Source organism: Pelodiscus sinensis, unplaced genomic scaffold (genome assembly GCF_049634645.1).
Source record: "Pelodiscus sinensis isolate JC-2024 unplaced genomic scaffold, ASM4963464v1 ctg64, whole genome shotgun sequence".
Lineage (NCBI taxonomy): Eukaryota > Metazoa > Chordata > Testudines > Trionychidae > Pelodiscus > Pelodiscus sinensis.
This window is the reverse complement of record NW_027466015.1, coordinates 104,331-127,213: the sequence shown is the minus strand read 5'-3', so window position 1 is coordinate 127,213 and position 22,883 is coordinate 104,331. Positions and strand designations below refer to the sequence as shown.

Below are 22,883 nucleotides of genomic sequence, written 5' to 3'. Positions count from 1 at the left end.
TTGGCCCTTGCAATACCCCCTGGTACTGAGTTCCACAGGTTGAATGTGCTCTGTATGAAGAAGTAGTGCCCTTTGTTTCTTTTTAACCTGCTGCCTATTCATTTCATTTGGTGACCTCTAATTCTTGCATTGTGAGAAGGAGTAAATAGCACTTTCTCCATACCAGTCATGATTTTAGCGATGTCCTCTGTAGCTCTCTGTTTTGTTCCTCCAGATGAGCATTCAGAGACATTCTCTGTAGTTGTCTCACAGAGTGTGTTATGCTTATAAGACGCACACAGGGGCTACGTCTAGACTGGCATGATTTTCCGCAAATGCTTTTAACGGAAAAGTTTTCCGTTAAAAGCATTTGTGGAAAAGAGCATCTAGATTGGCATGGACGCTTTTCCGCCAAAGCACTTTTTGTGGAAAAGCGTCCATGGCCAATCTAGACGCGCTTTTCCACAAAGAAGCCCCGATCGCCATTTTCACGATCGGGGCTTTTTTGCCTAAAACAAATCTGAGCTGTCTACACTGGCCCTTTTGCACAAAAGCTTTGCACAAAAGGACTTTTGCCCGAACGGGAGCAGCATAATATTTCCGCAAGAAGCACTGATTTCAGACAGTAGGAAGTCAGTGTTCTTGCGGAAATTCAAGCGGCCAGTGTTGATAGCTGGCAAGTTTTTCCGCAAAAGCAACTGCTTTTGCAGAAAAACTTGCCAGTCTAGACACAGCCAGACTCTTTTTCAAGGGAAAAGGCAATATGCCACATTTATTGAAAGTACAACATGAAAAACAGCACGAGTGGGGAGTTGGGGTTCATCAAGCATGATTCAAGGACCCTCAGAGCCTTGGCTTTTAGGACCCGATCTCAGAGTCTAATGGGAAGAGCCCCCTTCTTATACACATAAGTTTCCATTGGAGTCTATGGCTGTGTCTACACTGGTGCAATCTTGCACAAAAGCTGCCGCTCTTGTGCAAAAACTTACTACCTGTCTACACTGGCCTCGTGTTCTTGCGCAAGTAAACTGATGGTCTAATGTATAAAATCAGGGCTTCTTGCACGAGAACTCTGACGCTCCCACTCAGGAATAAGCCCTCTTGCACAAGAGCTCTTCCAGAAGAGGACAGTGTAGACAGGCAACATGAATTTTTAACAACTAACAATTCTGCTCATTTTAAATCAGCCTTAGGCACAATGGGTGTTTCCTGGTTATCTTCAAGGTTCCCAGTTCTTGACCTCCTGGGCATTTGTGTTGCTTTCACACTTGCACACCACCTCCACTAGCACCAAACGGTTTTGCAGAGAGTTGCAGACAAGATTAGAGTTTAGAAGGGATTATATAGTTACTGAAGGAATAACAAAAAGGAATCTTCCACAACTTAGTTTGCCATGCAGACATTGTCTGATCATGAGAAACATACTGAAATAGAAGCCTACAGAATTTATGAAGAAATTGTATAGAATTTGTAACAATGCCGAAATACTGTATTTTGGCTACAAGTGTCTGGTAACAATCCATACTTGTAGCTGTATTGAATGTTCTTTGGTTCTCTTTCTGCTGTTGACCACAAATGTCCAGTCCTTCTGTTTCGTTTTACATAAGAATGGCCAGACTGGGTCAGACCAAAGGTCCTTCCAGCCCAGTGCCCTGTCTGCTGATAGTGGCCAGTGCCAGGTGCCCCAGAGGGAGGGAACACAACAGGGAATCAGAATGTGATCCCTCCCCGTTGCCTTTCCCAGCTACTGACATCCAGAGGCTAGGGACACCATCCCTACCATCTGACACACACTGCTTTTCTATAATGTACCTCAGTGATCACAGTCTGTCAGGCTGTTAAGCTATAATTTCTGACTGCCTGTCCTGAGTGCTTTCTCCCAGCTGCTAGTTTGAATAATTCCCCTGACCCATCTGCCTTCAGAAGTTGTCATTTTTGAAGTTGTCAAGCATAATTCCTGCTTTTGCCAAGGTAGAACCTATCACTCTTGAGTACAGTTTCCCTTCCTGAAAAAGTTCCTTGTATCTCATAAATGTAAATCTCTCTTTCTTACACTTGTTCCCTCACTGACACCCAGGCAGTCCCCCTGAGTACCCAGTCCTTCTTCTAGAACTGGAAGCGTTTCTAAGAAAATTACCTTAGAGGGCCTGGGCCTTTCCCTTAGTTATTTAAATTTAGTTTTCAGGACCTCTATCTTAGACCTCCAATCATTTTTGGTACAAGTATGAACCAGAGCTATGGACTGTTCCCCAACACACACTAGAAAATTGTCTAGCTGTGTTATGAGACATCTTTACATCTGATAACAGCGCTTATCGACTAATCATATAATTGATACAAATTGTAATGACTATACGGTTAGCCAGATAATCAACATTTTAACATCCTTGCTTTACATAATTGAATCTCTGCTCCTTCAATGTAGCATCTCTGGCATCAAGATGTTATATTTGGGCTCTGAGTGCCATGTGCTTCTCTATGGGGGCCATTTTAATCATATACAGTGTGTACTTGGCAAGCCCCATGTTGCCTAAATTCTTACTGCCTCCATTAGTTGTTAGGCTGGTGATTTTACCCTGTGGCTGAGTTCCAAGGTATGTCTACACTATAGAGGTTTTTTTTTTTTTTTTTTTTTTGATAAACAGCTGTTTTTCTGAAAAAAAAACCTTCAATTACGTCCACACTGAAATTGCGTTCTTTCAAAAGAAAATTTTGGGTTTTTTTCTGGCATTGGTAATCCTCTTTCTGTGAGGAAGAAGCCTTTTTCTGAAAGAGCTTTCGGAAAAAGGTGTGTGTGGACAAGGAAAAGGGAGTTCTTTTGGAAGAAGAGGAAAAAGCACAAGTGCCCTGGTGGCCACTCTGTGCATAGTAATCACAGTTTAAATGCTAGATAGCGTCCGTTCAGTGTGGACGCTATCTTTCGAAAAAGCAGATCACTTCTTCGATGCTCTTTGGAAGTGTGGAAGCGCTTTCGGAAGACGTTTTTTCTTCTGGAAAAGCTTCTTCTGAAAGAAGCCTGCAGTCTAGACGTAGCCTGGGCTGTCCTGTGTTTTAGACATGAGTGAGAACATCCCCATTTTTAAGATCTACAGTACCTCATACTGCAAGACATAAATTGAACTATAACTAATAGGAAGACGAGGAAGCAATTTGATAGATGAGCCATATTTCATATAAATTAAATCACTTGCTTCCTCACCCCATCATGTGTTGTTAAAGTCCTGTCTAACTTAATGTAAACGTCTGCTGGGCTTCCCACCCCAGCTTGGGGCATGCTGCCATTTCATAATTGTGTGCTTTTGACCGTAGTTTGAGATTATGACGGGTTTGGTCATAGAGTTCCCTTTGTGACTGTCACTTGATGTGCTGAACTACCACTGAGCTGAGCTCATGTCTTCCTGGGCACCTTATCTGTCTGGCTGAACTAGGCCCTCAGGTCTCTTCCAACACTGACACAGAGATGGGGTCACAGCCCTATGCAGAGTAATTCAGACGCTGACACCAGCACAACTCTGGGAAGGCTGAGTTAAAAGAGATTTTCCACAGCCCCAGTGGGACCTGAACCCCAGATAAAGCCATTTGACTCTGTATAAAGTTTTGTGCAGAGCAAGCTTGTATTGTCTGCCCTCTTTCTTACCTAAAGAAGGATATACACAGCAGCTTTTTCTCTCCCCAGTAACAATTATGTACACTGGGTTTATTAATAAACAAAAGTGAATTTATAAAGTATAAAAAATAAGATTTAAGTGGTTGTAAGTAATAGCACACAGAACAAAGTACGCTACTAAGCAATAGAAAACAAAACACGCCTAATTCATTAAGAAACTTGTGATATGCAATACCTTGCTCTAAGAGTAGTTCTAGTTATCTTCTTTCACAGACTGCAAAGCCTCCAAGTCTGGCCTTGATCCTTCCCCAGTTCACTCTTAGATATTTTCAGCAGTCATCTTGGATGGTCAGCAGTGTTCCCACCCAGTTGCATGTCAGCATAGTTTCACAGGTGATTAATCAGCCTCGCCCAGTCAGAGGCTCAGAGCTCTGTGCACCTGTGAAGCTGTGCTGCACAGAGGGAACACTGGTGGTCAGCAGGGTGTGCTGATGTCTGTCAGCCGCCCCTGTTGTTTGGCTTCCCACCTGTGCATAGATTTTTGTCAAAGGTGGGAATTTTTTGTGGTCAGTTTAAACTTTTTCTCACTTTCAGTGGATAAGTACAACATTCAAGATGGGTCCCAGCATCAGGTGACCTACACACAAATCTTTGTTAGGGTTGCCAGGTGTCCAGTATTGACCCAAACAGTCCAATATTTTTGCTTTAAATGTCTGGTATTTCCTGATTTTTTCCTGGCCAGGAGGAGAAAATACTGGGTGCTTACCTGGTTCCATAGGGGAGCTGTCTGGCCCAGAGCAGGAGGACAAGATGGCGGACAGCTGCGGGCAGGCTGTTAGGGCAAAAAAGCCTCAAAAGCATTTCTTAAAGGGGCCATTCTCGGTTTTTTTAATTTAATTTTATTTTTTTGCTTTATAACTCTCGGGGTCCTTTTTTTTTCTCAACAACTTTAATCTCCCCCTTTTTTTCTCTCGACAGAATTTTCCCTGGTGTTTTGGGGGTTTTTTGGGGGGGAGGGGAATTCGGTATTTTGGGTTAAACCATCTGACAACCCTAATCTTTGTGGGGATTCTCACTTCCTCCTATGGTCCATAGGGAGGGAAAACATTTACAGATCATTGACCTTATCAGTGGGCCAACATGTTTCTGAAATACCCTTAATGGCCCTCACTTAGCATGTCACTATTAATAAAACAGGTTTATAACTTCAAATTCCGGAATGATTTATGCACACAAATGGGAAAACCATACTCAGAAGATTACACTTTTCAAATGATACCTCACACAAAGTATTTTGCATAATGCATTTTCCTAAAAGTTGAGCAGCCTACTCTCTGCAGCATCAGACACCCACTCCAAATTTTCTTCTACTCTGTACTCAGGCCCACCAATGGGGGGAACAGCTGTCCTGGGGCCTGGCAAGGTAAAAGGGCTCAAACCTATCAGCTGCTGCTGCCACTATTGCCCCGAGTCCTTTAAATTGCAACTGGAGTCCTGGTTGACTCTCTCTGGGTGGAGTGAGAACAATCAATGGGACACAATCGTTCCAGGGTACAAAATATATCAGAAGGACAGAACAGGTCATGCGGGTGGGGGAGTGGCACTATATGTGAAAGAAAATTTAGAATCAAATGAATTAAAAATCTTAAATGAATCAACATGTTCCATAGAATCGCTATGGATAGTAATTCCCTGCTCTATTAAGAATATAATGGAAGGGATCTATTATTGGCCACCTGACCAGCATAGTAATAGTGACTATGAAATGCTAAGGGAAATTAGAGGGGCTAGCAAAATAAAGAACTCAATAATAGTAGGGGATTTCAACTATCCTCATATCAACTAGGTACATGTCACCTCAGGACAAGATGCAGAGACAAAATTTCTTGATAACTTAAATAACTGTTTCTTGGACTAGCAGGTACAGGAATTCACAAGGGGAGAGGCAATTCTCAATTTAGTCCTGAGTAGCATGCAGGATTTGGTCCAATTTGGAAATTGTGACCATAGTATAATAACATTTAAGATTCCTGTGGTGGGAAGAACACCTCAGCAGCCCAGCACTATGGCATTTAATTTCAAAAAGAGGAACTATGCAAAAATGAGGAGGATAGTTAAACAGAAATTAAAAGGTACAGTGACTAAAGTAAAATCTCTGCAAGCTACATGGACACTTTTCAAAGACACCATAATAGAGGCCCAACTTAAATGTATACCTAAAATTAAAAAACATAGTAGAAGAACTAAAAAAGAGCCACTGTGACTTAACAACCATGTAGAAGAAGCAGTGAGAGATAAAAAGGCATCTTTTTAAAAGTGGAAGTCAAATCCTAGAGAGGAAAATATAAAGGAGCATAAACACTCCCAAATTAAGTGTAAAAATGCAATAAGAAAAGCCAAAAAGGAATTTGAAGAACAGCTAGCCAAAAACTCAAAAGGTAATAATAAAATGTTTTTTAAGTACGTCAGAAGCAGGAAGCCTGATAAGCAACCAGTAGGGCCCCTGGAAGATCCAGATACAAAAGGAGCACTTAAAGACGATAAAGTCATTGTGGAGAAACTAAATGAATTCTTTGCTTCAGTCTTCACGGCTGAGGATGTTAGGGAGATTCCCAAACCTGACCGTCCTTTGTAGGTGACAAATATGAGGACTTTTCACAGATTGAAGTGTCATTAGAGGAGGTTTTGGAATTAATTGATAAATTTAACAGTAACGAGTCACGGGACTGGATGGCATTCACCCAAGAGTTCTGAAAACTCAAATGTGAAATTGCGGAACTATTAAATATGGTTTGTAAACTATCCTTTAAATCAGCTTCTGTACCCAATGACTGGAAGATAGCTAATGTAATGCCAATATTTAAAAAGGGCTCTAAAGGCGATCCCGGCAATTACAGACCAGTAAGTCTAACATCAGTGCCAGGCAAATTAGTTAAAACTATAGTAAAGAATAAAATTGTCAGACACCTAGAAGAACATAATTTGTTGGGCAAAAATCAACATGGTTTCTGTAAAGGGAAAACGTGTCTTACTAATCTATTAGAGTTCTTTGAAGGGGTCAATAAACATGTGGACAAGGGGGAATCCAGTAGATATAATGTACTTAGATTTCCAGAAAGCCTTTGACAAGATCCCTCACCAAACGCTCTTATGTAAATTAAGTTGTCATGGGATAAGAGGGAAGATCCTTTCATGGACTGAGAACTGGTTAAAATATAGGCAACAAAGGGTAGGAATAAATGGTAAATTTTCAGAATGGAGAGGGGTAAGTAGTGGTGTTCCCCAAGGGTCAGTCCTAGGACCAATCCTATTCAACTTATTCATAAACGATCTAGAGAAAGAGGTAAGCAGTGAGGTGGCAAAGTTTGCAGACGATACTGAACTGCTTAAGGTAGTTAAGACCAAAGCAGACTATGAAGAACTTCAAAAAGATCTCACAAAACTGAGTGATTGGGCAACAAAATGGCAAATGAAATTCAATACGGATAAGTGTAAAGTAATGCACATTGGAAAAAATAACCCCAGCTATACATATAATATGATGGAGGCTAATTTAGGTACAACTAATCAGGAAAGAGGTCTTGGAGTCATCATGGACAGCTCTCTGAAGATGTCCACGCAATGTGCAGTGGCAGTCAAAAAAGCAAACAGGATGTTAGGAATCATTAAAAAAGGGATAGAGAAGAAGACAGAGAATATCTTATTGCCCTTATATAAATGCATAGTACGCTCACATCTGGAATACTGCGTACAGATGTGGTCTCCTCATCTCAAAAAAGATATACTGGCATTAGAAAAGGTTCAGAGAAGGGCAACTAAAATGATTAGAGGTTTGGAACGGGTCCCATATGTGGAGAGATTAAAGAGATTGGGACTTTTCAGCTTGGAAAAGAAGAGACTAAGGGGGATACGATAGAGGTCTATAAAATCATGGGTGGTGTGGAGAAAGTGAATAAGGAAAAGTTATTTACTTGTTCCCATAATACAAGAACTAGGGGCCACCAAATGAAACTAACGGGCAGCAGGTTTAAAACAAATAAAAGGAAGTTCTTCTTCACACAGCGTATAGTCAACCTGTGGAACTCCTTGCCTGAGGAGGCCGTGAAGGCCAGGACTATAACACTGTTTAAAAGAGAACTAGATGAATTCATGGAGGTTAAGTCCATAAATGGCTATTAGCCAGTATGGGTAAGAAATGGTGTCCCTAGCCTCTGTTTGTCAGAGGGTGGGGATGGATGGCAAGAGAGAGATTGCTTGATCATTACCTGTTCGATTCACTCCCTCTGGGGCACCTGGCACTGGCCACTGTGGGCAGACAGGGCACTGGGCTGGCTGGACCTTTGGTCTGACCCAGTCTGGCCGTTCTTATGTCACTGAGGGGCTGGCTGGAGGAGAAGAGCCTTCAGCCCTGTCCTTCCTCCCGAGGCCCTGCCCCTTCGGGGTTGTAGAGCCCTCTCTTCCACCTCCTTGCTCAGGGTCTGGCAGTTCTGTTGGCAGCTTTGTGCTTAATCTTGCACTGCCTGCTCCCCATTCTATTTACAGCCTTTCTCAGCTCTCTTGCTGATGGATCCACCCTGCAGACTCCACAAGCTATACTTACGGATAAGAAAAGTCTGAACAGTACAGTAGGCTGTGCATTGTGCCATTATGCTACTGCAGCTGTTACCAAATACTAAACAGCCTTTTCCTCTCCCTTTTCAGGGTAATAGTTGCTTTCCTTCAACCAGCATGGTGAGACTGCGGATTTCCAGCACCATTGTTGTGGTTTTCCTCATGATTCAGACTGGATTCTTATTGTTTATGTATGTGCAACATAACAACTTCCTGCCTCGATCTGAAGAGAAGCCATCTCAGGTGCACATCCTCATTCTGTCTTCCTGGAGGTCAGGATCTTCCTTTGTTGGCCAGCTCTTCAGCCAGCACCCGGATGTCTTCTACCTGATGGAGCCTGCCTGGCACGTGTGGGTGACGATGTACCAGAACAGTGCCAAAGTGTTACAGATGTCTGTTAGAGACCTAGTCAGGTCTGTGTTCAAGTGTGACATGTCTGTGTTCGATGCCTACATGCCTTGGAAGAGAAACTTGTCTGATCTCTTCCAGTGGGCAGTGAGTCGGGCACTCTGTTCAGCCCCTGCCTGTGATTCCTTTCAGCGCACTGACATCACCAATGAAATGGCTTGCAAGACCCTTTGTGGCAAGTACCCGTTCAGCAAGGTGGAGGAGGCTTGCAAGACATACAGCCACGTTGTTGTCAAGGAGGTCCGGTTCTTCGATCTGACCGTTCTCTATCCCCTTCTCACTGACGCTTCCCTGAACCTCAAAGTCATTCACTTGGTGCGTGACCCCAGGGCTGTTGCCAAGTCACGAGAACAGTCAGTAAAAGCCTTAGCGCGTGACAATGGGATTGTTCTGAGCATGAATGGTACTAAAGTGGAGGACAGCAAATTTAAAGTAATGCAGGAAGTTTGTAGAAGTCATGTCCAGATTTATGAAACAGCTACTCAGAAATCTCCAAGATTTCTAAAAGATCGCTATTTGATGATCCGTTTTGAAGATCTGGTACGAGATCCCTTATCAGAAATCAGGGACATGTATAAATTTGCAGACCTTAGACTGACCCCCAAACTTGAAAGCTGGATATATAATATCACACATGGCCAAGGAGCAGGAAAGAAAAAGGAAGCCTTCAAAATCACCTCCCGAGATGCAGTTAACGTTTCCCAGGCCTGGAGGAATATTCTTTCCTTCCAGAAAATCAAGAAAGTACAAGAAGTTTGCAGAGGTGCTATAAATATGCTTGGCTATAAACTTCTGGATTCTGAGAGAGAACAAAAAGATTTGTCATTAGATTTAGTGTTGCCAAGACAAAGAAAGCAGTTCAGTTGGGCATCATTCAGTCCAAAGAACTAAGACAGAGATACATTTTTGTAAATGTTATCCACTGTGCAATGTACAGGTAGTATGAAAAGTTCTGGCTGCCAAGTTTAATCCTACTCATAGCTGATATCTTTTTCAAGAGATTGAAGTATTTTTTTCCAATTTCACATCGGAGAATATGAAACAAATAAAAATGAAACATGAGATGTGTCAGTTTGCAGATTTACAGCTGAGGTGAGCTGTTCTGAATATGCATCTTGTAAATAATATACCAGGATGGGCAATAATTTTTGGCCAGGGGCCACTTCAAAAAATTTTTGAAGTGATCCCGGGCTGTCCTGAAAGGGGCGGGGCCTAAGCTGGAAGGGGCGGGGCCAGGATGCTTCTGGGTTTCCCCACCCATAGACCATGATTGATCTGGTGCTGGGGGGAGCCCCTTTGCCCCCGTCCTTCCCACTAGGCACCTATGCCCCTGGCAGGGCGGGAAGAGGCTTCACTCTCCCCCATCCCCAGGGCAGTCAGGGCCCGGGAGCAGGGGAGCGTGCGAAGCCTTCGGGTGAAGGAAGTTGGGGGCGGCAGGAGCACACGAAGCCTCCTCCCGCCCTACCCCCACTCTACGAGGAGCATGCATCACTTCACAGTTCCATGCGCTCCTCGCAGGGTGGAAGGAGGTTTTGCGTGCTCCCGTGCCAGTCAGAGGCTGGGGACAGGGGAGCTGTGTGAAACTTCCTTCGCCCTACCCCCGCCCCTGCAAGCGCACAGCACTTTGAAGTGCTGCATGCTCCTCACAGGGTGGGGAGGCGGGTGGAGGGAACTTTGTGACATCTCCTCCCGCCCTGCGAGGAGTGCATGTCGCTGCAAAGCACTGCGTGCTCCTGGCAGGGCGGGAGGAAGCTTTGTGTGCCCCCCCTTTCCCAGGCCCTCATTGGCCTGGGGGCGGGGGAGCAGCAGGGCCTCTGTGGGCCGGATCAATCTGCTTGGCAGGTCGGATTCGGCCCACAAAGGCCCTCTTGCCCACCTCTGTATTATACTCCCATATGTTAAAGTATCTGACTTTGAAAGTTGAGTTAGCGGAAATGGAAAAATGCCATTTATATTTATTAATACTTTATTTTTAGACCTTTATTAAACTCGAGATAACAATTGATTAAATATTTTAAGGAAATCTCAACATAATCTCAAAAACAAATGCATGGAAATGAGGATGACAAAGTCTCTCAACTTTCTGTGTTCTATAATTTTAGTGTCCCCTGATTTGTTTTTGTCTTTCATATCTTCCATTCCTTCCCCCCAAGCTGCTTTGCAGCTCTGTGTTTTTTTAAATTTGTCTGAACTTTTTGTTTGTTTTCATTTTTAATAGTGCATATTATCCTGGGAAAACCCAGAGAACTGGGGTTACTTCTAAAAATGACCTGTCTTTGGCTCAGCTGTGAAATCCTGACCTAGTAATGCTATTTTGTCAGTAGATGTCCCTGTGCTCCCATCTGAATGGAAGAGCTGTTATTTGATCTAGGTGCTGGAGTAGAGCTTCTACATTGGAATATGGAATCTAAAAGCAGAAAATGGAAGTAACAAATTAGAATGAGGGAATCATCATGCTAATAGCCTGTTCAGATGAATAGTCATATCATAGAATCATAGAATAATAGGACTGGAAGGGACTTCGAGAGGTCATCGAGTCCAGCCCCCCGCCCTCAAGGCAGGACCAAGCTCCGTCTACACCATCCCCTACAGATGTCTATCTAACCTGTTCTTAAATATCTCCAAAGAGGGAGATTCCACCACCTCCCTTGGCAATTTATTCCAATATTTGACCACCCTGACAGTTAGGAATTTTTTCCTAATGTCCAATCTAAACCTCCCTTGCTGCACTTTAAGCCCGTTACTCCTTGTCCTGTCCTCAGAAACCAAGAGGAACAAATTTTCTCCTTCCTCCTTGTGACACCCTTTTAGATATTTGAAATCCGCTATCATGTCCCCCCTTAATCTTCTTTTTTCCAAACTAAACAAGCCCAGTTCATGAAGCCTGGCTTCATAGGTCATGTTCTCTAAATCTTTAATCATTCTTGTCGCTCTTCTCTGCACCCTTTCCAATTTCTCCACATCTTTCTTGAAATGTGGCGCCCAGAACTGGACACAGTACTCCATCTGAGGCCTAACTAGTGCAGAGTAGAGCGGCAGAATGACTTCACGAGTTTTGCTTACAACACACCTGTTGATACAACCTAGAATCAAATTTGCTTTTTTTGCAACAGCATCACACTGTTGACTCATATTCAACTTGTGGTCCACTATGACCCCTAGATCCCTTTCCGCCATGCTCCTTCCTAGACAGTCGCTTCCCATCTTGTATGTATGGAACTGATTGTTCCTTCCTAAGTGGAGCACTTTGCATTTCTCTTTATTAAACCTCATCCTGTTTACCTCTGACCATTTCTCTAACTTGCTAAGGTCATTTTGAATTATGTCCCTATCCTCCAAAGAAGTTGCAACCCCACCCAGTTTGGTATCATCTGCAAACTTAATAAGCGTACTCTCTATCCCAATATCTACATCATTGATGAAGATATTGAACAGTACGGGTCCCAAAACAGACCCTTGAGGAACTCCACTTGTTATCCCTTTCCAGCAGGATTTAGAACCATTAACAACAACTCTCTGACTATGGTTATCCAGCCAATTATGCACCCACCTTATCGTGGCCCTATCTAAGTTATATTTGCCTAGTTTATCAATAAGAATATCATGTGAGACCATATCAAATGCCTTACTAAAGTCTAGGTATATGACATCCACCGCTTCTCCCTTATCCACAAGGCTCGTTATCTTATCAAAGAAAGCTATCAGATTAGTTTGGCATGACTTGTTCTTCACAAACCCATGCTGGTTATTCCCTATCACTTTATTACCTTCCAAGTGTTTGCATAGGATTTCCTTAATTACCTGCTCCATTATCTTCCCTGGGACAGACGTTAAACTGACCGGTCTGTAGTTTCCTGGGTTGTTCTTATTCTCCTTTTTATAGATGGGCACAATATTTGCCCTTTTCCAGTCTTCTGGAATCTCCCCTGTCTGCCATGATTTTTCAAAGATCATAGCTAAAGGCTCAGATACCTTCTCTATCAGCTCCTTGAGTATCCTGGGATGCATTTCATCAGGACCTGGTGACTTGCCGACATCTAACTTTCCTAAGTGATTTTTAACTTGTTCTTTGTGTATCCTATCTTCTAAACTTACCCTCTCTCTGCTTGTATTCACTACGTTAGGCACACCTCCAGACTTCTCGGTGAAGACCGAAACAAAGAAGTCATTGAGCATCTCCGCCATTTCCAAGTTCCCTGTTACTGCTTCTCCCTCCTCACTGAGCAGTGGGCCTACCCTGTCCTTGGTCTTCCTCTTGCTTCTAATGTATTTAAAAAAGGTCTTCTTGTTTCCCTTTATGCCTGTAGCTAGTTTGATCTCATTTTGTGCCTTTGCCTTCCTAATCTTGCCCCTGCATTCCCGTGTTGCTTGCCTATATTCATCCTTTGTTATTTGTCCTAGTTTCCATTTTTTATAGGACTCCTTTTTTATTTTGAGATCATGCAAGATCTCCTTGTTAAGCCAAGCTGGTCTTTTGCCATATTTTCTATCTTTCCTACACATATGCTCTAAAACTCCATGATACACGCAATAGGAACAGATCTGCTTCCACAGCCCATAGGCATGGGAATTGGGGATGTGAGGGAGAGGCAGGGGAGTGCTGCAGCAACCCCAGAGTTTGTGCCTGGTGGGGATCCTGGACATCACCCTGTGTCCCAGCCACTGGACCACACCCCAGGGGCTCCACTGCTGGTCCCAGGGTCACAGTTGCTAACCTCTCACCCAAAGACTTCGCTACCAGTCCTAAATTGCTGGCCACCAGCCCCACTGCTGCCCTGTGTCCTGGCTGCTGGCTCTGCAGTTCCACTCCTGGCCCAGGCCTCCACAGCTGTCCCCAGCTGTGGCCCCAGCCTGGAGCAGTGAGGGGCACAGACAGAATTAAAAGAGGGGATCAGCTCTTAAAAAGGGGAGCATCCCCCACCCTAAAAATTGTTCCAATATCACTGCTGAAGTCTGTGTAGCTTACAGCTATTTAAAATCAAACTCCAGTTGTAGTCCTGAAGAGTCAATTCTTAATTAAATTCACTACAACACAAATCTGTCTGTCTTTGATGCTTGTGTGTTATTTATACTGCTGCATGCAATTCTTAACAGAAACAAATATTGAAACAGAAATAAAGACTTATTTTAAACCCTTCATTTGAAGAAAGTCATTAAATAATCAGTTTTGGGTGAACAGTTAATATTAATTGAGGGGTCAGTTTTGGGACCAGTTCTCTTCAATATATTCATCAACTATTTAGATAGTGACATAGAAAGTATTCATATTAAGTTTGCAGATGATACCAAGCCGGGGAGAGGGGCAGGTTGCAAGTGTTTTGCAGGATAGGATAATAATTCAAAATGATCTGGACAAATTGGAGACATGGTCTGAGGTTAAACAGGATGAAGTTTAATAAGGACAAATGCAAAGTGCTCCACTTAGGAAGGAACAATCTGTTTCACATATACAGAATGGGAAGCAACTGCTTGGGAAGGAGTACGGCAGAAAGGGATCTAGGGGTTATAGTGGACCACAGGCTAAATATGAGTCAACAGTGTGACTCTGTTGCAAAAAAAAAATAAACATGCTTCTGGGATGCAATAACAGGAGTGTTGTGAGCAAGACACAAGAAGTCATTCTTCTGCGCTACTCTGCGCTGATTATTGTGTCCAGTTCTGAGCACCACATTTCAAGAAAGATGTGGTGAAATTGGAGAATGTCCAGAGAATAGCAATAAAAATGATTAAAAGTCTAGAAAATATGACCTATGTGGGAGGACTGAAAGAATTAGACTTGTTTAGTTTAGAAAAGAGAAGACTGAGAGGGGACATGGTAGCAGTTTTCAAGTACCTAAAAGGATATTACACTAAGGAAGGAGAAAAATTGTTCTCCTTGGCCTCTGATGATAGAACAAGAAGCAATGGGCTTAAATTGCAACAAAGGAGGCTTAGCTTGGACATTAGGAAAAACTTCCTGTCCGGGTGGCTAAAAACTGGAATAAATTGCCTAGGGACGTTGTGGAATCTCCAACATTGGAGATATTTAAGAGCAGGTTAGATAGACATCTATCAGGGATGATCTAGAGATGGTTCTTGGTCCTTCCATGAGGGGGAGGGGGGCTGGACTTGTTGACTTCTTGTGGTTTGGATATAATCTCAACCAAGTATATACCAGAGCTGTCAAATAATTTAAAAACTTAGTCACATTTAATCACAAAATTAAAAAATAATCATGGTTAATCACAGTTTAAATGTCACTGTTAAAGAATAATAGAATATCATTTATTGGTGTTCTGTGTGTTTTCTGCATTTTTAAATATATTGGTTTCATTTTCAATAGAGCAGCGGTGGCCAGCGAAGAAATTGTGGCTCCTGAGGGAACCCAGAACCGCTCAGGTCATCTGGGCCTCTGTGAACCGCATTTCAGCGCATGCTCATGGCCCGCACCGTTGTGCTCATGACCTCCAGCGCCTGCGTCACGTCCTGCACGTGCAGGATGTCATGTCCTGCACGTGTGGCAGCAGTGGCTTTTGTGGCGGCAAGGGCTCATGTGGCGGTGGCAGATCTTGAGGCAGCGGCAGCTGCGAGGAGGGCTTTTGCAGCATTGTGGGCTCCTGCAATGGTGAGGGGTCTTGTGGCGGCTGAGGCGGCAGCGGCAATGAGGGGGGCTTTTGCTGCAGTGAGGGCTTCTGCGACAGCGAGGGGTCTTGTGGCGGAGGCAGCAGCAGTGGCGAGGGCTCCTGCGACAGCGAGGGGTCTTGTGGTGGAGGCAGCAGCAGTGGCGAGGGCTCCTGCGACAGCGAGGGGTCTTGTGGTGGAGGCAGCAGCAGCGGCGAGGGCTCCTGCGACAGCGAGGGGTCTTGTGGCGGAGGCAGCAGCAGTGGCGAGGGCTCCTGCGACAGCGAGGGGTCTTGTGGCGGAGGTAGCAGCAGTGGCGAGGGCTCCTGCGACAGTGAGGGGTCTTGTGGCGGAGGCAGCAGCAGTGGCGAGGGCTCCTGCGACAGCGAGGGGTCTTGTGGTGGAGGCAGCAGCAGCGGCGAGGGCTCCTGCGACAGCGAGGGGTCTTGTGGCAGAGGCAGCAGCAGCGACGAGGGCTCCTGCGACAGTGAGGGATCTTGTGGTGAAGGCGGCGAGGGCTCCTGGTTCGGCGGCCTTAGGTAAGGTGGGTTGGTTGCTGGCTTGGGAGCAGGGCGGGGGGCTTGGGTTTTGGTGCCTGGCTCGGGAGAAGGCGGTGGGGGGGCTTGTGTGAGTGCCGGTGGAGTGCCTGGCTCGGGGATAGGGGGACTGGGTTAGAGCTGTGGTCACCAGCCTGTGGGCCCACATTCCACTAACCCTGGAACTGCAGAAGTTAATCTGACCTGGGGCTGGAGCGCCAGGGGAGTGAGGTGTTTCAATTGGGGCCACATTATTGAGGCTCAGGGAGAGGATTTGGAGGGTTTGTTACTTTGCATCTCACTTGTAAGATTTCTGTGGGTCAGTGACCCCGGATTCCAAACAGGTTCCTGCCCCGTCATAAATAAAGACAATGCTGAAACCTTTTGTGTTTGATATATTTTATTATAAAATGAACCCTGGCCAATAAACCCCCAATTGGGGCCAAACCCCCATCTGGCTGCAGCATCGTAACACTCCTGCGCTCCCCCCCGAACTCAAAACTGAGCCCATCATACACTGAGCCTCTGACATCCCCAAACTCCTGCAGCCAGAGGTGACTGGTATGGTGCCCTGGTAATGGGCCAGCATGGACCAGTGTGGCGTCCTGGTGATGGGCCAGCATGGGCCGGTGTGGCGTCCTGGTGATAGGCCAGTACGGTGCTGGGATTGTGTTCTTGTAATGGGCCATCTGTTGCTAATATGATGTCCTGGTAATGGGCACAGGGGACCAGTATAGCCTCCTTTTAATGGGCCAGCACAGGCCAGTTTGGTGTCCTGGTAACAGGCCAGGAAGGGCCAGTATTGTGTCCTGGTAATGGGCCTGCATGGGCCGTTATGGTGTCCTGGTAATGGGGCAGAGGGGACCTGTACAGTGTCCTTGTAATGGGACAGCACAGGCTGGTACGGTGTCCTGGTAATGGGCCAGAAAAAGCCAGTATTGTGTCCTAGTAACGGGTCAAAGGGGACTGGTACAGTGTCCTGGTGATGGGGCAATCACGGGTCAGTACAATGTCCTGGCAATAGGCCATCACAGGCCGGTACGGAGTCCTGGCAATAGGCCATCACAGGCCGGTACGGAGTCCTGGCAATGGGCCAGAGAGGGAGGGTATGGCATCCTGGTAATGGGCCTGAGGGAGCCAGTAAGGTGTCATGGTAATAACAGAATACGAGAATACTAGGACTGGAAGGGTCCTCGAGAGGTCATCGAGTCCAGTCCCCTGCCCTCATTGCAAGACCTAATACTGTCTAGACCTACTCTTAAATATCTCCAGAGATGGGGATTCCACAATCTCCCCAGATAATTTATTCCAGTGTTTCACCACCCTGACAGTCAGGAACTTTTTTCTAATGTCCAACCTAAACCTCCCTTGCTCCCTTCAGCCTTCCCTCATAGGTCATGTTCTCTAGACCGTTAATCATTCTTGTTGCTCTTCTCTGGACCCTCTCCAGTTTCTCCACGTTTCTTGAAATGCAATGCCCAGAACTGGACACAATACTCCAGCTGAGGCCGAACCAGCGCAGCATAGAGCAGAAGAATGACTCCTCGTGTCTTGCTCACAACACACCTGTTCATGAACCAGCATGGGCCGGTGTGACGTCCTGGTATGGGGTCAGAGGCGGCCGATGTGGTGTCCTGGTAACTTGTGGCATCCTGGTAGTGGGCTAGCACAGCATTCTGGTGACGAGCTGGTATGGCACCCTGAAAGAACTGACCGCCAGGACAAGCGGTGTCACAACATCACTTTAATGTTGCAGCCCCTTTTATTCTCCTTGGCAGCGGCCCTGCTGGTGGGGTCTTGCAGTGTTGCTGTGCCCAGGCAAAGAGGGCAGTCACATTGAAACATTACTGCTGATGTTGGGAACAAAATAGGGAGCAGCTTGAGGGCCCTGGGACTGATACAGGCTTGTGGCTCCCAGCCACCACTACTGCAGCAGCAGCAGCAGCTGCTCTGGGCCCTTCAAATGCCTTCCAGAGTCCCAGAGATCCCAGCTACCGTGGCAGCCCTGAAGTGCTGGCTGGGGAAGTCTGGTCCCCAACCCTGTCCCTGCTGCCTGAGGCAAGGCCCTAACCCACTCCGTCCCCTTTCTCAGCAGGACCATGGCAGACAGGTAAGTCCGCTCACTTACTTTGACTCACTGTGTCAGTGTGACTGCAGTCTATGCTCCTAGTGTCAGTGTGACTGCAGTCTATGCTCCTAGAGCTACAAGCTTGCAGTCAGGAGTATTCAAACAGATGTTCAAATGAGCCCAGATCACCAGGAAATCCAAGTCACTGGGTAACTGACCCATCCTTATTGTTTGCCAGCCTATTGGCCATTATGGTATTTTCAAACTTTACCAGCAGTGATTTTATGTTTTCTTCCAAATCACTGAAAGATTTTGAACAGCATTAGGCGAGAAGTGGATCCCTGAGGAATGCCCTAAAACTCTCCCCTCACTGGATAATTATTCATCATCTGATGGAAGTGGGTTTTGCCCGTGAAAGCTCAAGATGCTAATATATTTTTGTTAGTCTCTAAGGTGCCACAGGACTAATAATTGTTTATTCATTTACAGTTACTTTTGATATCTGTCTGGTAGCCATCTTTTAAAATGCTTCCTGCTAGCTGTGGCTCGGTTTCTAATACGTTTTCCTGCTCGTTCTGGATGTGGGAGGAGAACTTCCCCATCTTGAGAGTAGCTAATCTCTCGGGGGGAGGGGGGGGCGGGGTGGAGAAGCACGTCCTCCTGAGCAGAGGCCTGGAACTGGGATGGCGACTGCCAGTGCTGAATTTGTTCTTTGTGACTTCTCTCTGTGTTGGCTAATGTGCTCAACACACCAGTTCATCTGATGAAGGGACTTTTGCCCACTAAAGCTCATGATTCTAAAAAACTCTGGTCATCTGAAGGAGGGGGCTGTGCCCATGAAAGCTCATGATACCAGCTACATGTTTTGTTAGTCTATAAAGTGCTACCAGGCCATTTTGTTTAAGTTTCTCCTGTGTATTGTGGGTAGTCTCTCAGGTGCCACAGGACCACTTGTTCTTCATGGCCATGTTCACCATGCATCCAGTGGTGACTCACGTATATCTATCTAGAGATCTCTGTGCCAGTCCACTTTGTGGTGGGCAGGGGAGGGAGACTTAAAGTTGCTGCTGCTTCTCAGGTGTGCTTCTAGTGCAATGTGCCTTGACGCAGCAGGGGACCTGAAGCCTTCTCTTACCTTTGTTTGAAAAATGTGGTGTCCTATGTGCTACCCCGTGCAACTGGAGGTGTGATCAGTGATTTGAAAACCTGCATACATAAGATTGCAAAGACCGACTTGGGTGCTGAAACTGTATTCCCCAAAATGCCCCCTCAGATGTGTTTCTGCCACTATCCTTTCCCTGATGCCGTGGGGTGGTGTCCAGTTGGAAAAATTATCTTAAAAATCTATTTAAACGTAATTCTGTGTAGTGGTGAACCAGTGGAGTGGTCCTGGGGCTGGAACATTCACAAGTGCGGGTAACAACACATGCATATTCAAGTGTTTTCAGGATTCGCGCCATTCAGCTGCAACGGGACAACAGGGGAGCCGCCGTGGCCGGTGGGAAATGGAGGCCGGGGCAACTACATCTCCCAGCAGCCACTGCGGGGTCAGCAGCAGTGAGAGGGGCAAGGCCCCGCCCCTGCTCCTGATTGGGTGGGGGAGGCTTTGGCTAAGCTGCCATTTGCTCCGCGAGGCGGCGGAAGTGGATGAAAAAGGAAGTGACGTTGGCGCGCCGGACGCCTCCTGGGGGTTGTAGTTTCCTGCGAGCGCGCTGCATTCCCCGTTGAGCGTTTCCCTGTCCAGTCCCGGGCAGAGTCCCCCGCCTCAGCGCGTGGCCTCCAGCTGCTGCGGCCCGGCCCCGCCCTGACCCTGTCTCAGCGCGTGGGCGCCCGGCCGGGGGGGGGGGGGGGGGAGGAGCTCCCCTGCTCAGCGCGTCCCGAGCCCGGCCCCCCAGCGGTGCCCGTGACGGGCCGAGCCCTTCGCCTGCGTCTCTCCGCACCCGGCAGCTCCGGGCCAGCCTGGGCCGGGCGCGGAGAAGGGGACGCGAGGCGCTGAGGCGCCAGAGCCGCTGGAGGGGGGGTTCGCGGGGTATTAACGCGCTGACGTGTGGGCGAGCGGGCTCGCTACAGGCCGCTCCCTGGTTCTTTCCGGCTAAGGGGCGGGTTCAAGGGGCCGTTAACGGGCGGCTCTGTGGGCAAACGGCCTGTCGCGAAGGGGTGTGTCTCTCCTGAGGGATCGGCCAATGAGCTTTCCGGAGCGGACGTTACCAGACTGCTTTGTAGGCACGTGGGCAGTCACTATAGGGGCGTGCTCCGGCTCTGCTGGCGGCCAATAGGCTGTCCGGGGTGAATCCCAACCGACTGCTCTGTCCACAGAAGGACGTGTTCTGACTCTGAGGCTTTCCAATAGGTTGACCCGGGGGGCTCTTAACGGACTGCTCTGTCCGCGAATGGGCCGTGACTCTGGGGCGTTTCCTGGAGGTGTGCCAGCCAATGGGCTGTCAGCAAAGGGTTTCCCGCCTCTGGTTCGGCCAATGGGCTCTCCCCAGGCGCCTGTAACGTGCGGCCCTGTCGGCCAATGGGCTGTCGCCGGGGGCGTTGTCTGACTGGGCGGCCGGCGCCGCCATGGCAGGAAGGTCCAAGGAGCGCGGGAGCACGAGCGGATCCTGGGTCCGAGCGCGAGGCTGCCCCGCGCCCAGCCCGCCCCTTGTTGGCCGCGCTCCGTGTCACACCCGGTCCCGCGGGGCAGCTTCCCGCCTTGTCGCTGTTCCTGGCGGGGCGGGAACCTGCCGGGGGGTGACCCACAGAACAATCAGTAGTGACCCCCCCGCGCGCTGCCGTGCGCCCCCGGACACCTCGCTGCCCCGGGCGGGGGAGGTTTAAGCCTCTTCGAGCCGGAGTCGCTCCTCGGGGTCCCAGGGCGCCGGGTTTTGTGGCCCTGAGGCTCTGGGCGCAGCCACAAGCAGGGGGCCAGCGTGCGGGACGGAGCTGCCAGCGGGGGGGCGGGAGCGGGCAGGGGGCGGGTTGTGGGCCTGGGGGAGGGGAGGGAAGATGGGGGAGCGGGGTGTCTGGCCTGGGGGGGGGGGGGAGGGAAGATGGGGGAGCGGGCCGGGGGCGGGGTGTCTGGCCTGGAGGGGGGGGAGGGAAGATGGGGGAGCGGGCCGGGGGCGGGGTGTCTGGCCTGGAGGGAGGGGAGGGAAGATGGGGGAGCGGGCAGGGGGCGGGTTGTGGGCCTGGGGGAGGGGAGGGAAGATGGGGGAGCGGGCCGGGGGCGGGGTGTCTGGCCTGGGGGGGGGGAGGGAAGATGGGGGAGCGGGCCGGGGGCGGGGTGTCTGGCCTGGAGGGGGGGGGAGGGAAGATGGGGGAGCGGGCCGGGGGCGGGGTGTCTGGCCTGGAGGGGGGGGGAGGGAAGATGGGGGAGCGGGCCGGGGGCGGGTCGTCTGGCCTGGGGGAGGCGGGGGGGCGAGGGAAGATGGGGGAGCGGGCCAGGGGTGGGTCGTCTGGCCTAGGGGAAGCGGGGGGGGGCGAGGGAAAATGGGGGAGCGGGCCGGGGGTGGGGCATCTGGCCTGGGGGAGGCGGGGAGGCGAGGGAAGATGGGGGCGCGGGCCGGGGGTGGGTCGGCTGGCCTGGGGGAGGCGGGGGGGCGAGGGAAGATGGGGGAGCGGGCCGGGGGTGGGGCGTCTAGCCTGGGGGAGGCGGGGGGGGCAGGGGAAGATGGGGTAGGGGGCCGGTGGCGGGGCGTCTGGGCTGGGGGAGGCGGGGGGGGGCGGGGAACGATGGGGGCGCGGGCCGGGGCTGGGGCGTCTGGCTAGGGGTGAGGTGCAGGAGTGGGCTGGGCGTGAGGGTGCTGGCCAGATACCGTGTTCCCCGGGAGGTTTCTGTGCTACCGTTTTGCATATCTGATTTGTGTCCCTGACTCCTTTGTCGTATGGTCTGTCCAGTGTGGCCGACACACGTGGCCGAGGGGCCTGGCTGGCAGGGGTGGCACAGATCGCCTTGGATGTGCCCTTGTATGAGCCTCTGATGCGGTGGCTGATGTGGTTAGGCCCTGTGATGCTGTCACGTGTGCAGATGTGAGGACAGGGCTGGCACTGGAATTTCTTGGGGAGTTGGCTTCCTGGCTGAGTGTCTTTGAGGTGGGATGTCTGGTTTCTGGAGAGAATGTTTCAGGGTGGGGGGTGTCTGTGAGCGAGGACCGGCCTGTGTCCTAAGGCCTGTGAGAGTGAGGGATTGTTTTCCAAGGTAAGTCGTAGATTGTTAATGATGCGCTGGAAGGGTTTCAGTTGGGGGCTCTAGGTGATGACTAGGAGGATTCTGTTGTTTGTTGGGCCTGTCTTGAAGCTGAGGCCCGGGCACTCGTCCGGCTCTGTCAATGTGTTTTTCCACTTCGCCAGTGGCACTGCTCCCAGAGAGTCTCTCCCATCATAGAGACACCAGCGTGGTTCTCCCTCCCCCCCCCTTGTTAGGACCCAGGGCCTTGTCCCAGGCAGCGCCACAGCCCCTGGTGAGTAGAAGGTGAGATTTGGCCCCTCCTCCCCCCAGGGAGCGCACATCCTGGGGCAGGCTGTGTGCAGGGCAAGGTCTGTCCCAGGCTTCTCCCCCCAGGGCTGGGCTGTGAGTCCCTGCCTTTGGCAGAGGGGAGCTGCTGCAGCCCCCAGCATTTGCAGGGAGTGGGAGCCTGGGAGCCAGCAACATGTGGGGAAACAAAGGTGGGGGAGCTGGCAGGAGGCTCGGAGGGCAGAGGGGGAGGGGGAAGAGGGTTGCAGGGAGCCCCGCCCCAGGAACAGTTGTACCCCGCCTCCGACTCCAGCAGCCGCCTGCCAGGCAGCCAGCCCTGGGAACAGCGGGGCAGCCACCACGTGGGTCTGTCTGCGGCTCCAGCCTTCGGGCAGAAGTCCTGGCCCACTCTTCTTCTGGATGGAAAGTCTTTGAGGAAACCCTGCCCTGGAGCTGGAGTTGAGGGTGGTGGGTATGGGGGGTCAGGGTGAAACTCTCTGAACCAGAGGTGGGGGGGGGGGGGGTCCAGGCAGCCAAATGTGTCGCAGCGAACCTCCATCTATCACAATCGGCTTCCCCTCTGTGCTTGCAGAACTGCGTCGCTAAAACGGTTAGAAGCCAAATGTGACCGGCCCG

General features: G+C 49.1%; 1 protein-coding gene across 10 annotated transcripts in view; it reads left to right on the top strand.

Annotated features, from left to right (window-relative positions):
• Positions 1-13,742, top strand: part of LOC102448959 (carbohydrate sulfotransferase 5) — an 87,678-nt gene extending 73,936 nt beyond the window's left edge. For all 10 annotated transcript variants that reach the window (XM_075918238.1, XM_075918235.1, XM_075918237.1 and 7 more), the window contains one exon: positions 8,288-13,742. In XM_075918238.1, the coding sequence (XP_075774353.1) occupies positions 8,288-9,496 (1,209 nt within the window). In that variant the 3' untranslated portion in view covers positions 9,497-13,742. The remainder of the gene's footprint in view (positions 1-8,287) is intronic.
• Positions 13,743-22,883: the final 9,141 nt, after the last annotated feature.